The 13014-nt window shown below is 36.2% G+C and overlaps 1 protein-coding gene across 1 annotated transcript in view; it reads right to left on the bottom strand.

The window, feature by feature from the left end:
- Positions 1 to 2755: 2755 nt before the first annotated feature.
- Positions 2756 to 13014, bottom strand: part of slmb (beta-transducin repeat containing E3 ubiquitin protein ligase slmb) — a 97465-nt gene continuing 87206 nt past the window's right edge. The window contains exons 7-8 of the mRNA XM_067790821.1: positions 8647 to 8767; positions 2756 to 3040 (exon numbers count right to left, since the gene is read on the bottom strand). Coding sequence (XP_067646922.1) covers positions 3015 to 3040; positions 8647 to 8767 — 147 coding nt within the window. The 3' untranslated portion in view covers positions 2756 to 3014. The remainder of the gene's footprint in view (positions 3041 to 8646; positions 8768 to 13014) is intronic.

A 13014-nucleotide genomic window follows, 5' to 3' on the forward strand; every position in this document is an offset into this window, starting at 1 on the left:
AAATCAGGTAATTTTCTTGGTGGTTTAAGATAAGCATCTTATTATATTAAAATTGAATAAGCTACAAAACTGCATACTCGAAAAAGTTCTTAGAAAAAAGTTCAAAAATTTTTGTGAAAATTCGCAAAATTAACAACCAATAAAAAATCGTGATCCGATGACATGTTTACGTCTGCACGCTACGAATTTTCAATACAAATGGCGCTTGATGCTTTCTGTTTGTGTGGTGGCCGGGCAAGCGACAATCACCCTATACGCACACAACCACCCGTTGCTATGGTTACCAGCAGCATTTTTTGTGCCGTTGCCAGTCAGTATTCAATATTTTGCATATAGAGAATTTGGAATCAAATACTGCATCACTTTCTTTCATTGTACTCACTCACATAATGCATGTACCCATTGCGGAACGATACAAGGTGGCAGCATGGGACAGCTGATTATAATCTTTTTTTCCAGCGCAGTACGATGTTGACATTTGTCATCGAATTTACAAAAAAAAGTACATGTAATTTTTATTTATGTTTGCAGGTATGTCACCATGCTGCCACCTTGTAAAAACACCTACAAGGTATAATAACCGTTTCTGACATTATTGACGTTTTTCCGCCATGAAAAAAATTTCAAATTTCTCAGCTGCACACATACATACTTATTTTTCATGATTCAATCACTAGAGGTTTGTTCTCCAATGATGACAGAGATTTGACACTCCCAAATTGAAAAATCTGGACGGGTGGCTTTTACGAAGTAAGGAAAACGTGGAATAATTCAATCCCCTTCAGCGAAAATTGTAGTAGAAAAGTAGCTTTATTAGTATATTAGTAGTGATAATAAATTTGTAAATGCCAACAGGTTTTGGGGGAAATAATTCATTTTCTACTAAATACTTCATGAATTGATAAAGAATTTTATGTTGGTGTGGTTTATCTTTCAGAACTTGTTTGAAGAATGCTGTACGTATAAGAGGTTTATTCAAAAATACATTATCTCTAAATTTATTTCAAAAACTCCTTATCTGAGCATAAGTTAAATGTATTTTGACATAAGAGGATAAGAGGGAGTCATTGAAAAGGATTCGGAGATAAGGCGTTCTTCAATCTAATTCTAATATAGGGCGTTTTTGTGACAAATCCTGAAATTGGAAATTTTTGAAAAATATTTTGAGACGATTTTGAACAAGCAGCCGGGGCGACACTCTACTAAGCAGCCGCACGGAACTGACAAAAAAAATTAAAAACTTATTGTGTTGTTGTTGTAGCGATAAGGTTACTCCCCAAAGGCTTTGGCGAGTTTTATCGATGTGATGGTCCTTTGCCGGATACAGATACGGTACGCTCCGGTAACACAGCTCCATTAAGGTGCTGGCCCGACCATCTCGGGAACGATTTATATGGCCACATTAAACCTTTAGGCCATTATTGCCTCAGAACTTTATATTCCTACCTTGACTTTGACAGAAGAGCTAAGCTTTTGTGCGGTCCTGCTACACAGGGAGTATTCACCTTTTTATTCTGAAATTTCGGGAAGCTCTTTTCCGTTTGAATATACATGGAAGTGTTCCGGATAAACCGTTGATTTAGAATATTAGGAACACGTTCGTTTGATACTACCGCACGAGGTCCGAATATATCAAATAAGTATTTACATAATATTACAAATATAAACCGACTCCCCAAATTCTTAAACGAAGACGAATGTGCCGAACATACGGAATGAATAAGTTAACATCTCAATTAGTACATTTGGTTATGACATCTCCATTAATTACTAACGACATTTTTATGCGAATCGATTTTCTTGTTTTTGACGTTGAACTATAAATTTTAAATTGTTTTAGGTTTCGTATGTGCACGATTTCTTGGTCTTCGTACTTTACATAAAACCTGTGTTCAGCCATACTATTAGAAATGACATTGCTAAAAAAATCCATCATACAATTTAAAATATGGTCTAAAGATCAATGCAGTTCAGTATTTATCGGGTATTTGTAAACTGATTGCTTCCTATTTCTACTACTAATATTTTTCGAAAAGTCGCAAAGAAACAACGCAGTTAACGGATGTCAACTCGATTTGGGAGCAAAATGGCTGCAATTGTCAAAAAATTTGTCAGCCGAGCAAACCTCTTGTGACTGAATCTTGCTTATTTTTTTCTCAAACAAAAATTTGAATATTTTACTTTGTTTATTTTTTGATTTTCTTCTGTTCAGAGATTGATTTTTAAATTTTATGTTGCGCAAAAAAGCCATGCCCGACCAGAAGAGAGAATGATTATCATTGTACACTTTACCAAGTAGCGCAACTAACAGCTGATCGCCCAAAATTAGCACACACATACAAACTAATAGCCATATTACGGAAATCTTTAGGGAAATTCAAGTTAAATTTTTAAACAGACATAAAATGTTATAATTTTGGGAAAATATAGAATCTAGGACACCTTAATTGCAGTAATTGAAAGAAAATGTTTGCTTATACTCAAGTGTTTAATTTTCTAAATTTATCTTTAATATTGATACAATTATTGAAGGTATATTAATCCAATGCAACTCTGCTCTTCCTACTGTTCTTCATTCCACTCCATTCGAGTGCCTTCTTTCACTGAATTCGAGTGCCTTCCACTCTATTCGCAACATAACCTCAATTTAAGCTGCCAAACTATACAGTAAACAATGATGATTATACCTCGTGTTTTTATCATTTTTTTGTTTGTTTCGGTGATCAGCAATTGCGGCAAGCAAACGACGAAACTATTTTTATACTAATTTATTCAGATTTCATTTTTGTTATTGTTTACAGTTTTTATCTTATGTACTTTTGTGTTTCATTTAAATTTAACACAAATTAACATTTTTGCTATGTTTTCCTTATTATTTGTATGATGGTGTGTTTTCATTAAATATGGATTTTCTAAAAAATTTAGCGGTAATTTTATCATACATCATTTTTATTGTTGTTGTTGTTGTTGCTGCTGTTATTATAAATATTTGAATTCGTAAATAAAGCGGAGCGCTAATGTTCCATTAGTGTGAGGGCAGCTGAAATAAAAGAACATCATTTTTAATGAAACATAAGCAAAATTTTTGTAAAAAAACGAATCAGATTGAAGTAGTGGCAAAAATTTAAAAAAAAAATATATAAGATGGTGCATTTTAGACCTGTGGAACATTGTATAACGTTTGTGGTAGGAAGTCACCATACCCTTTGCTATGCTGTCCGTCTTAAGATAGCTGCTTTTATAAGGCTGTCATACTCTGTAATTTATTTTGCCTTTGGAAAAATCACCTATATGAAAATAAGTTGGCTAAAAACAGTGAAATAACAGTTTAAGATAAATCAACAATTAAAAATCTCAACCAAGCGATTTGTAAAAAAGCTAATTTGTCTATTTGTTTCTTATTTCCTCGATATAGGGTGTGTTCGAGCTGTAGTGGTTGCAGCAGTGTTACTTTTTATGAAAGAGTTTGACGTTCTTCAGCATAATTTGATCAGATGTGGCAATTTCGCGCTTTCGTTGGATCAAATGTTGACAATCTATTGATGATCGCTGGGAAATTAGCTACATTCCATCAACTAAGCAGCACTTTAGCAATTCTGCTGTTATTATGTGGCAGCTCAAACACACCCATATTAAGTGTACATCTATAAATCTTATAAAATAAAGGCGCTAAATCTCGTTGTACGCACATCACTGCACACAGAATGCACCGATTTTAAAACGGTTTTTTGCATTTGAAAGCTTACCTAGAGATGGATATTTTCAATACAATTTGAAGGTATATATTATAGGAGCGTGGCAAATTGCCAAAATATAGTATAAAATCATAACATTTTTGTTTACACAGCTATAACTCATAAACGGATGGATGGATTTAAAAAATTTTATTTTGCAGTAAAACTTTGAAATATTTACCTTCGTTCTGCATGAAAAAAATACTTCATTCCTTTCTTATATGAGCCAATTTATTTAAACAAAAGTAACATCTTTAGCAAAAAATGCGTGCGTGTGGTTGTTCGCTGTCAAATGTGCGCGCAAATTGGGTTTGAGTGAGACATGATGCGTCACATACGTACATACATAGCATTCGCTGCGTTAATTAACTTCGGCAGTACATTTATATGTATGGACGCATGCACATATGTATTTTCATATCATATCAGCTTTACATATGTACATATGTATTAAAGCAACATAAATGGTTAAGAATGCAAACATCTCGCTTCCAAGGCAGTCGGTTCTATGTACCGGAGCGACTCGGGATTTTTCCCGACCAAGGACTGTCATTTCAGTGTGACCCCATTTAATTTGTTGCGTCCCTCCCACAAATTGTCATCCTCCCAGCAGCTCCTTGCAGCAGGACTGCTCCATACTCTCTTACTCCGGGAAGGCATTGAATCCAATCCGGGTCCGTCCCCTGACCCCGGTCCTGAGAAATGATTTTGCTGCATCTGCCGGAAAAGAATCTTTTTAGGACGGTCATACTCTGTTCAGTGTGTCTCGTGCAAGGGATGGTTTCATCGGACAGGTTGTTCTGGGCTTGATCCGAAAACCCGACGTCCACGTAACTTTTATAAATCTTTTGTGGCTCCTTGCTGTTCACGCCCAAGGGCGTCCCGTAGTCTACGCCTAAGCGCCCCCACTACCTTCCAGCAGCCCCGCTGCTCAGCAAGCCACAAAAAGTACCCGCTGCTGCTCGCGCCCCACGGCGCCAACAACTCAAACAGCTGATACCACTCATAACTACTACCTTCGTAGTACTACCTTCTCCCCCCTCTTTTCCGGAAGCAATTGTGCAGGTGAGGGAAACAGACTCTTAGTCCCTACCTCCGTTTGCACCGTCTGCCAGCACAGAATATATAGGTTTGCGACATCCGCCCAATGCAGCTCCTGCCTTGGGTGGTGCCACTTTCCTAGATGTTCTGGTCTCCGCGACGGCAACCCCCCGACGGGTTTCATCGCGCCATGTTGCCAGGTCGCAAACCCAAATCATCCGGGTACCCCAATGCTTGCCCAAGGACGCCCAGTCCCAGGGCCACAACAGCAATTGCGTCTTCAATATATTTTTTATGCTGATCGTAAATACAAATTAAATGAGTATCAATTTTTAATGTTTTTTTATGGCAGCCCTAAAGGAGTTAGTTTAGAGAGAACAGTTAGTTTCACGAATTTTCTTATTACAATTTTTACGTAAGTTGTTTAAGCTGTGCTTATAATTTATTTTGTTTTATTTAAAATCAAAAAAAAGTGAGCTTTTTTATCAATATTTTTTTATCAATATTATTGCAAAGGTAAGTACCATACAGTGCGATTTTCATATTATTTAGTATAATTTTTCGAAAGGACAAATAAAACAAAAGAAAGGAAAGTATAGGAGAAGAATTGAACGAAAAGGAAAGAAAAGGAAAGAAAAGGAAAGGAAAGAACAGGAAAGGAAAGGACAGGAAAGGCAAGGGAAGGAAATAAAAGGAGGAAAGAGACGCAGCAGAGAACAGCAAAAATCGAACACAACAACGTTCGATTACATTCGGCAACATGATCCAACTTGCTTAAACGAACATAATCGACATTGATTTAAAATCAACCAATTTATTGCATGCGTGAATATAATCAATTCAGGCGTTTGATCGTTTGCCTCAACAGCGATTACATTCATCGGAATGAAAAGGCAAATATGAAAACTCCATGCGTCTGAATATTTGCATGATTCTTCTGCCCTTACTCCACGGCGACAAGCTACATATAAACATTGCTTACGATTCTGTTTGTTTGCCGAACTAAACGATACTAATTCTCGTGCTTTGATTTTATTCTCCGCTTGCCTTCGTTTGATCAATAAAATCGTACGCAAAACCTGGGGTGGCTTTCCGTAATTCGATATCGAACAAAAGCGAGTATCAAATAATCGTTTTTGCGTTCCGTAACACAAAATCTCGTCGCGTCGTATCGACCGTTCGATACAATCTGTTCGATAGCACCTTATGTGTCGAATTGCTTTTCGTAAGCTAGAGTTTTTAATGTTTTTGCGATTATTTGACGAATAATTTTAAGCTAAGGAGTCAGCAAGCAAACGCTTTTCCCTAATGAAATTATTTTGATGATTCCAATATACTTTCGAAACACTTTTTGATACACGAGAAAAATGTTGAAATACGTAAAACAAAACTGTGTCGTCTGGCGTTCGATGTCGATTTAAAGTATCGAGCTAACGAGTGTCGACTATCGAATTACGGAAAGCCACCCCTGTTCGGTCATTCATCCCAATCATGCTAACGGAGTCTAGTAAAGACAGATGCTGAGTTTATTCAACTATCAGTTTATTCGCATGATTGAATGTGAATGCAAGTTTTAGTGTTTGATTAAATCAAGAAAATGTGATTTTTGCAGTTCTCTTGGAGGCAGCAGTACCGGACAGCGAACGAAAGGAAAGGATAGGAAAGGAAATGCAAAGAAGAAAAGGAAAGGACGGGAAAGAAAGGAAAAGAGAAAGGGAAGAGAAAGGAAAGGAGAGGAAATGAAAACAATTATTATTATTATTATTATTATTTTTATTATCATTAGTATTATTATTATTATTATTATTGGTTAGGTACTGGTATGAATATCAGAACTAACTAAAAGAGCATTTGGCTACTCAGGCCATCAGTTCAATTTTGATGATAAATTTTTTTTTTTTTTTTTTTTTAAGATTTTAGTTCTTTAAATAATCATGTCTATGATTTTGATGAATTTTGCAATTTTTTCAATATTTTCCTGGCACCTAGTATTTAGGATGCTGTTTAAGTTTTCTATGTTGAAAAGCGTTATTTTTAAGTTGCGATGTTTTGCACATTGGTTGAGGGTGTGATCCAAGGTTTGGTAGGTATTGCAGCTTGTACACAACAATTAATTAAGATAATTTTTCCTTAACTTTCATCCATGCAGTTTTATATTTTAATAATAATTTATTGTTACGATTTAAATAAGTTTTTGAGCCGAGCTTTTGATAATAAGCAAATAAAAGGAGATGAAATTACAGGGGAGGAAAAGAAGGCAGAAGACAGGACCGGACAGCGAACGAAAGGACAGGAAATGAAAGAAAATTAAAGGAAACGAAAAAAAAGGAAAGGATAGGAGAAAAGAGGACAAGAAAGGAGGAGAAATTAAAGGATAGGAAAGGAAATAAAAAGAAAGGAAGGAAGGGAAAGAAGGAAATTAAGGGAAAGGAAAGGAAAAGAAAAAGGATATAATATATAAAGCAAAGGATATTCATTATCTTTGTTTTTTAGCTGAACCGTTAATTCAAAATGCAACAAAAAATTACCATTTTTAAACATTGCAACCTGTGTGAAACAAGGTGCGGGTTGCTAGTTAAATAGAAAATATAAAACTCAAAAATTACTCTGGTTGTTATGTCCGCAGCACTTATTTTGTCCAAAACTTCACTTACCAGCGTTGCATCATCAGGGAAGTCTGCTCACAAGATGGAGAAGTGCTGTGTTATAGTCAAAGTCATAATCAATAATAGCCAAAGCCATAATATTTTCCATGGGTCATTATTGATTTCTCTGATTCAAAAGCTGAACTACCAGCGCTATCGTCATCAGCTCAGTGTCGTCATTTTCAGTAGCGCCAATAACACCAAACTCGGTTCTCGACACAGAAAAATCGTTTCACTCAATAGTGCAAGTAAAATGTACTACGCACTCACTACTGAGCAGCTTCGAAAATTCGCTTGGAGTCAGGGACGGAAAACAATAATTATTTTTTTTTCGGAGTCGAAAAAGTTCTGGTCAAAAAATTGTCCTAGGTGAAAATGTTTGAGTTCCCCGGTATCTCTATAGCAATATCATGTCGAATCATGCATCCTTTTTATTTTTTGAACTTTTTCCATAAAAGCACACATATAAAAGTAAAATCTGTATTTTTATTTTTTTAGTCCGATAGAACTAGTTAAACTCGAACTTTTAAAAATAAAAGTCCGGAAATAAAAGTTAAATCCGGACTTTTATTTTTTAAGGCCAAAATAAAAGTCCGGCTTGATAACAAAGAAACGGCTTATCCGAATTTAAAAAAAATATTTATTCGGATGAGCCGTTTCTTTGTTATCAAGCCGGACTTTTATTTTGGCCTTAAGAAATAAAAGTCCGGATTTAACTTTTATTTCCGGACTTTTATTTTTAAAAGTCCGAGTTTAATTAGATCTATCGGATTAAAAAAATAAAAATACAGATTTTACTTTTATATGTGGACTTTTATGGAAAAAGTTCGAAAAATAAAAAGGATGCATGATTCGACATGATATTGCTATATGGATCCGAAAATAATTTTTATATTGATCCAAATATATTAAAAGTCCAAAATTAATAGTTTTGCAAGGAATTATATTATAAAAGGAATAACAGTTTCGGCCCCTGCTTGGAGTCATTGCGTCAATGAGCTACCATTGAGCTGGCACCGGAATTGGCGCTGGCGCAGTGCAATTTACATCACTAAAAATGCGCGAATGCCCAGGCATTTTTTAATCCAGATGGGGAAAACGAAGCAGGGGCAAAACGTGTGGTGAATTTCTCTCGCAACCGTTATACACCTACATATACACACCACTCTACAATGCGCCCTCTTATTTTTTTATCCTCTTTGGTAGTGGAGATATGTTTAACTTACGTGATGCATTTTCATTAGGTTGAAAATTTAAAAAATCCCATATAAGAATAGTGTCATCATGCGAGCTGCTGACGATTTGGAATTCATCGAATTGCAAGCGGAAAACACGTCCAGTGTGCTCCTGAAAAGCAAAAAAAAATTAGCTTGTAAAAAGTTTCTTAATTAAAATAAAAAGGAATATTATATATCGAATGCTGTGTAGAATATCAGCCTATCTCCGTTGGGGTCTCAAACGCCCCAACTCAAAATGTGTATCGAATTTGCCCTATCTCAGCATTAATTCACTGTTGAGAGCGGTTAATGAAATAGATTCTGGACCCGTATTGTGTTATACGATTCGTGATTGAAATCAATTTTTCACATCGCAATAGCTATGAAACGGTGAATCCTTTGAATGGCATACGTTTACTAGTGACCATACGTACTCATTAGATACATAGTTTATTACAATTAAAAATAAATAAAAATTTGACAGATTCATATTTTTCATGAAATTGGTCTTTAATCCGTGATCGTATACCACAATAAGTGCCCTGAACTATTTCGAACTGACAGCCGAGATAGGTCAATGTTTAATTCAGGGCGTTAATAAAGGGCCACAAAAGTATTTGCATTTCAGCAGCTGTCCAAATAAAATTATTATTACTAAGCCTCGATGCACTTGTCAGGTCAAAGGAAAGGCTGAACTCATCCCTTAATTGTGTGGAGTAATAAATGGCTGACAAAGCAGGTGCCCATCGTTTGTGGAAAACAATTAATAAATGTAATCCACTATTCTTTTTGAAATGATTGAAACTGTATTAGGCTATGCTGAACGGTTGGCATCGGATCTAGTGTAAATGTGATTAGAAAATGAAACTTTATGTCGCGGACTCGAACACGAATAATCACATCCCATAATTGTGATGCAGGTTATTCTGGTCTGATTCATTTGATTGAGCCAAAGGGTCAGAACATGATACAGGGAATTATTTCATCGGTCCTATTGAAGACTACCCCATATTGACTAAAATAGATAACATATTTTTAAACGGTTTTATTTAGCTTGACTCTGTGTAGCGAGCCGGCCGGCCGTTGTGAACGAATTTTGTAATTAAAATTTAAGTAACTTCCCGATAAGCTACAAGCTTGAAACTTGGAATATAGTTCAGAACCCGATGACAATACAATAATAAGAAAAAACTCCGCTAGGTGGCGCAAGGATCAACATATTCAAAAAAATCGTATTTGTGGTCCGACTTGGCTCATATATGGAACACATATTACATACATGCATAGAAAGCGACTTATGAAAAAAATCGCCGCTAGGTGTCGCAAGGCTCCAGATATTTAAAAAAAATCGTATTTTTGGTCCAATTTGGCTCATATTTGGAACACATAATACATACATGAATAGAAAGCGACCTATGAAAAAATCGCCGCTAGGTGGCGCAAGGATCAAGACGGCCACCGTGGTGTGATGGTGCGAGCTCCGTCTGCCACACCGTATGCCCCGGGTTCGCACCCCGGGCAAACCAACATCAAAATTTTGGAAATAAGGTTTTTCAAATTAGAAGAACATTTTTCTAAGCGGGGTCGCTCCTCGGCACTGTTTGGCAAGCGCTCCGAGTGTATTTCTGCCATGAAAAGCTCTCAGTGAAAACTCATCTGCCTTGCAGATGCCGTTCGGAGTCGGCATAAAATATGTAGGTCCCGTCCGGCCAATTTGTAGGGAAAATCAAGAGAAGCACGATACAAATTGGAAGAGAAGCTCGGCCTTAGATCTCTTTGTAGGTGGCGCAAGGATCAAGATATTCAAAAAAATCGTATTTGTGGTCCGATTTGGCTTATATTTGGAACACATAATAAATCCATGCATAAAGAGACCTGTGAAAAAATCGCCGCTAGGTGGCGCAAGGATCTAGATATTCAAAAAAATCGTATTTGTGGCCCGATTTGGGTCATATTTGGAACACATATTACATACATGAATAGAAAGGGACATATGAAAAAAAAATCGCCGCCAGGTGGCGCAAGGATCGATACTTGTGGTCGGATTTGTGCTCGGATTTGGCTCATATTTGGAACAAATATTACATACAGTACGGTAGAAGTGAAATCAAAGTACTTTGGAGTTCGAGGAGGGACAAGCATGAGTGGCGCCGAGTCGAGTAAAGTCTTTGAAAGGATTATGTATTGAGAAATTTGACGCGTACAACGCTTTTATTTAATTGTCTGATCAACGCCCTAGATTGATGAGGAGTGTGATGGCTAGTACCTAGGACCTACCTAATTATTTTGTAGCTTTTAGTATTATTATTGCTTCATGTAAGTATTGTTTTCAATAAAAACCTTTTAACTTCAAAATTTTTTTTATTATTTTATTTTCAAGTTTTTAATCTTTATTTAATTGCCTATTATTTCTCATTCTATTTAGTTTATTTAGTGACTCATTATTACAGGGACTCTTTCCTGACAATTTGTTACAATCTAATGCCTCAATACATAATCCTTCCAAAAACTTTACTCGACTCTGCGCCATGTATGCTTGTCCCTCCTCGAACTCCAAAATATTTTGATGTCACTTCTACTGGACTATATGTAATATTTGTTCCATATGTGAGCCAAATCGGACATCATAGGTTGCTTTCTATTCTTGTATGTATTATGTGTTCCAAATATGAGCCAAATCGGACCACAAATACGATTTTTTTTAATATCTCGATCCTTGCGCCACCTAGCGGCGATTTTTTTCATAGTTCTCTTTCTATTCTTGTATGTATTATGTGTTCCAAATATGAGCCAAATCGGACCACGAATACAATTTTTTTGAATGTCTCGATCCTTGCGCCACCTCGCGGCGATTTTTCTTCATAGGTCTCTTTCTATTCATGTATGTAATATGTGTTCCAAATATGAGCCTAATCGGACCACAAATACGATGTTTTTGAATATATCGATCTTTGCGCCACCTGGCGGCGATTTTTTTCATATGTCGCTTTCTATTCATGTATGTATTATGTGTTCCAAATATGAGCCAAATCGGACCACAAATACGATTTTTTGAAATACTTCGATCCATGCGCCACCTATTGGAGTTTTTTTTATATTATTGCATTGTCATCGGGTTCTGAACTATATTCCAAGTTTCAAGCTTGCAGCTTATCGGGAAGTTACTAAAATTTTAATTACAAAATTCGTTCACAACGGCCGTGCAGCCGGCCTGTCAACTCAAACTAAATAAAACCGTTTAAAAAAATACTTGACGCGATTTACCTCCCAGGAGACTTAGACCCAGCTTCTCTTCCAATTCGCGTAGTGCTGCACATTTTATGTGATTCCAAGCGGCATCTGCAAGGCAGATGAATTTTCACTGGCAAACTTTTTTGGGAAAAATAAACTTGGAGTGCTTGCCAACTGCCGAGGGGCGACCCCGTTTAGGAAAACTTTTTTTAGCGGAAAAACAATTTTTTTTGAAACGCCATAAGTCGATCAAAAATCTACATTTCGTCATTGGTATTCTTAGGGTGACATTAATAACTGTTAGTTAATAAAGTAGAGCTAAACGGCCCCTGTAGTGTGATGGTAGCGTGCTAGCCTACCACACTGAAAACCCAGGGTTCAAGGCCTGGAAAAGCAACATCAAAATCTTTAGAAAAACGGTTTGTTCAATACGAAAACATAAAATGTCAAATAAAACTACAGTGGAGTCAGTGCAGGTTAAAATATGAGATTTGATAAATCTTAACAGTTAAAGCTCTAGGTGGATATATGCTATAACCTTGTCTTAAGAAATGAGTCTGGAAAAATGTAGTTTTAAACAAAAGGTTTTTAAGGGATCTTATCTGTGTTAAAAACAACTTTTTATCAACGCTATTTTGCTTCTAAAGTGTACGTATAATAAGAAGAGGTATAAATAAAAGGAAATTAGTAATGGGTGTGCACCGTAGAGATATATGTACGCCGCCGCCGCCGATTTTCGTCGTTTTTCGAATGTCAAAAATATCGGCGCGGCGGCGGCGTCTGACGCGTTACTATATTTTCTACTCATTTAACCCTTTCGACCCCAAAGTTGCTTAAATGCAAATTTGACTTTTTGTACCGTTTTATATGAACCAAACAAAACTAACTCTTCAAGTCATGCATCGAGCTGGTTAATTACAGGTCTTGGAAAAGCAAACCAACAAAAAAAGAGTCATTTGTGTGGCGATTAGCGTAACGGTGATGCTTTATTCGGAGTTTACTCGATCATATCGAGCGTGCTGAAATTTTAGTGCAAAACAAAAAAAATTATTAAAAATACTTATAATTAGTTAATTAAAAAATTAAATACGCAGTTGTAACACTAAAAGGTGAAATAAAATGTAAGCATTAAAATATTTAAAAGCA

This window comes from Eurosta solidaginis, chromosome 1 (assembly GCF_040869045.1).
Source record: "Eurosta solidaginis isolate ZX-2024a chromosome 1, ASM4086904v1, whole genome shotgun sequence".
Lineage (NCBI taxonomy): Eukaryota > Metazoa > Arthropoda > Insecta > Diptera > Tephritidae > Eurosta > Eurosta solidaginis.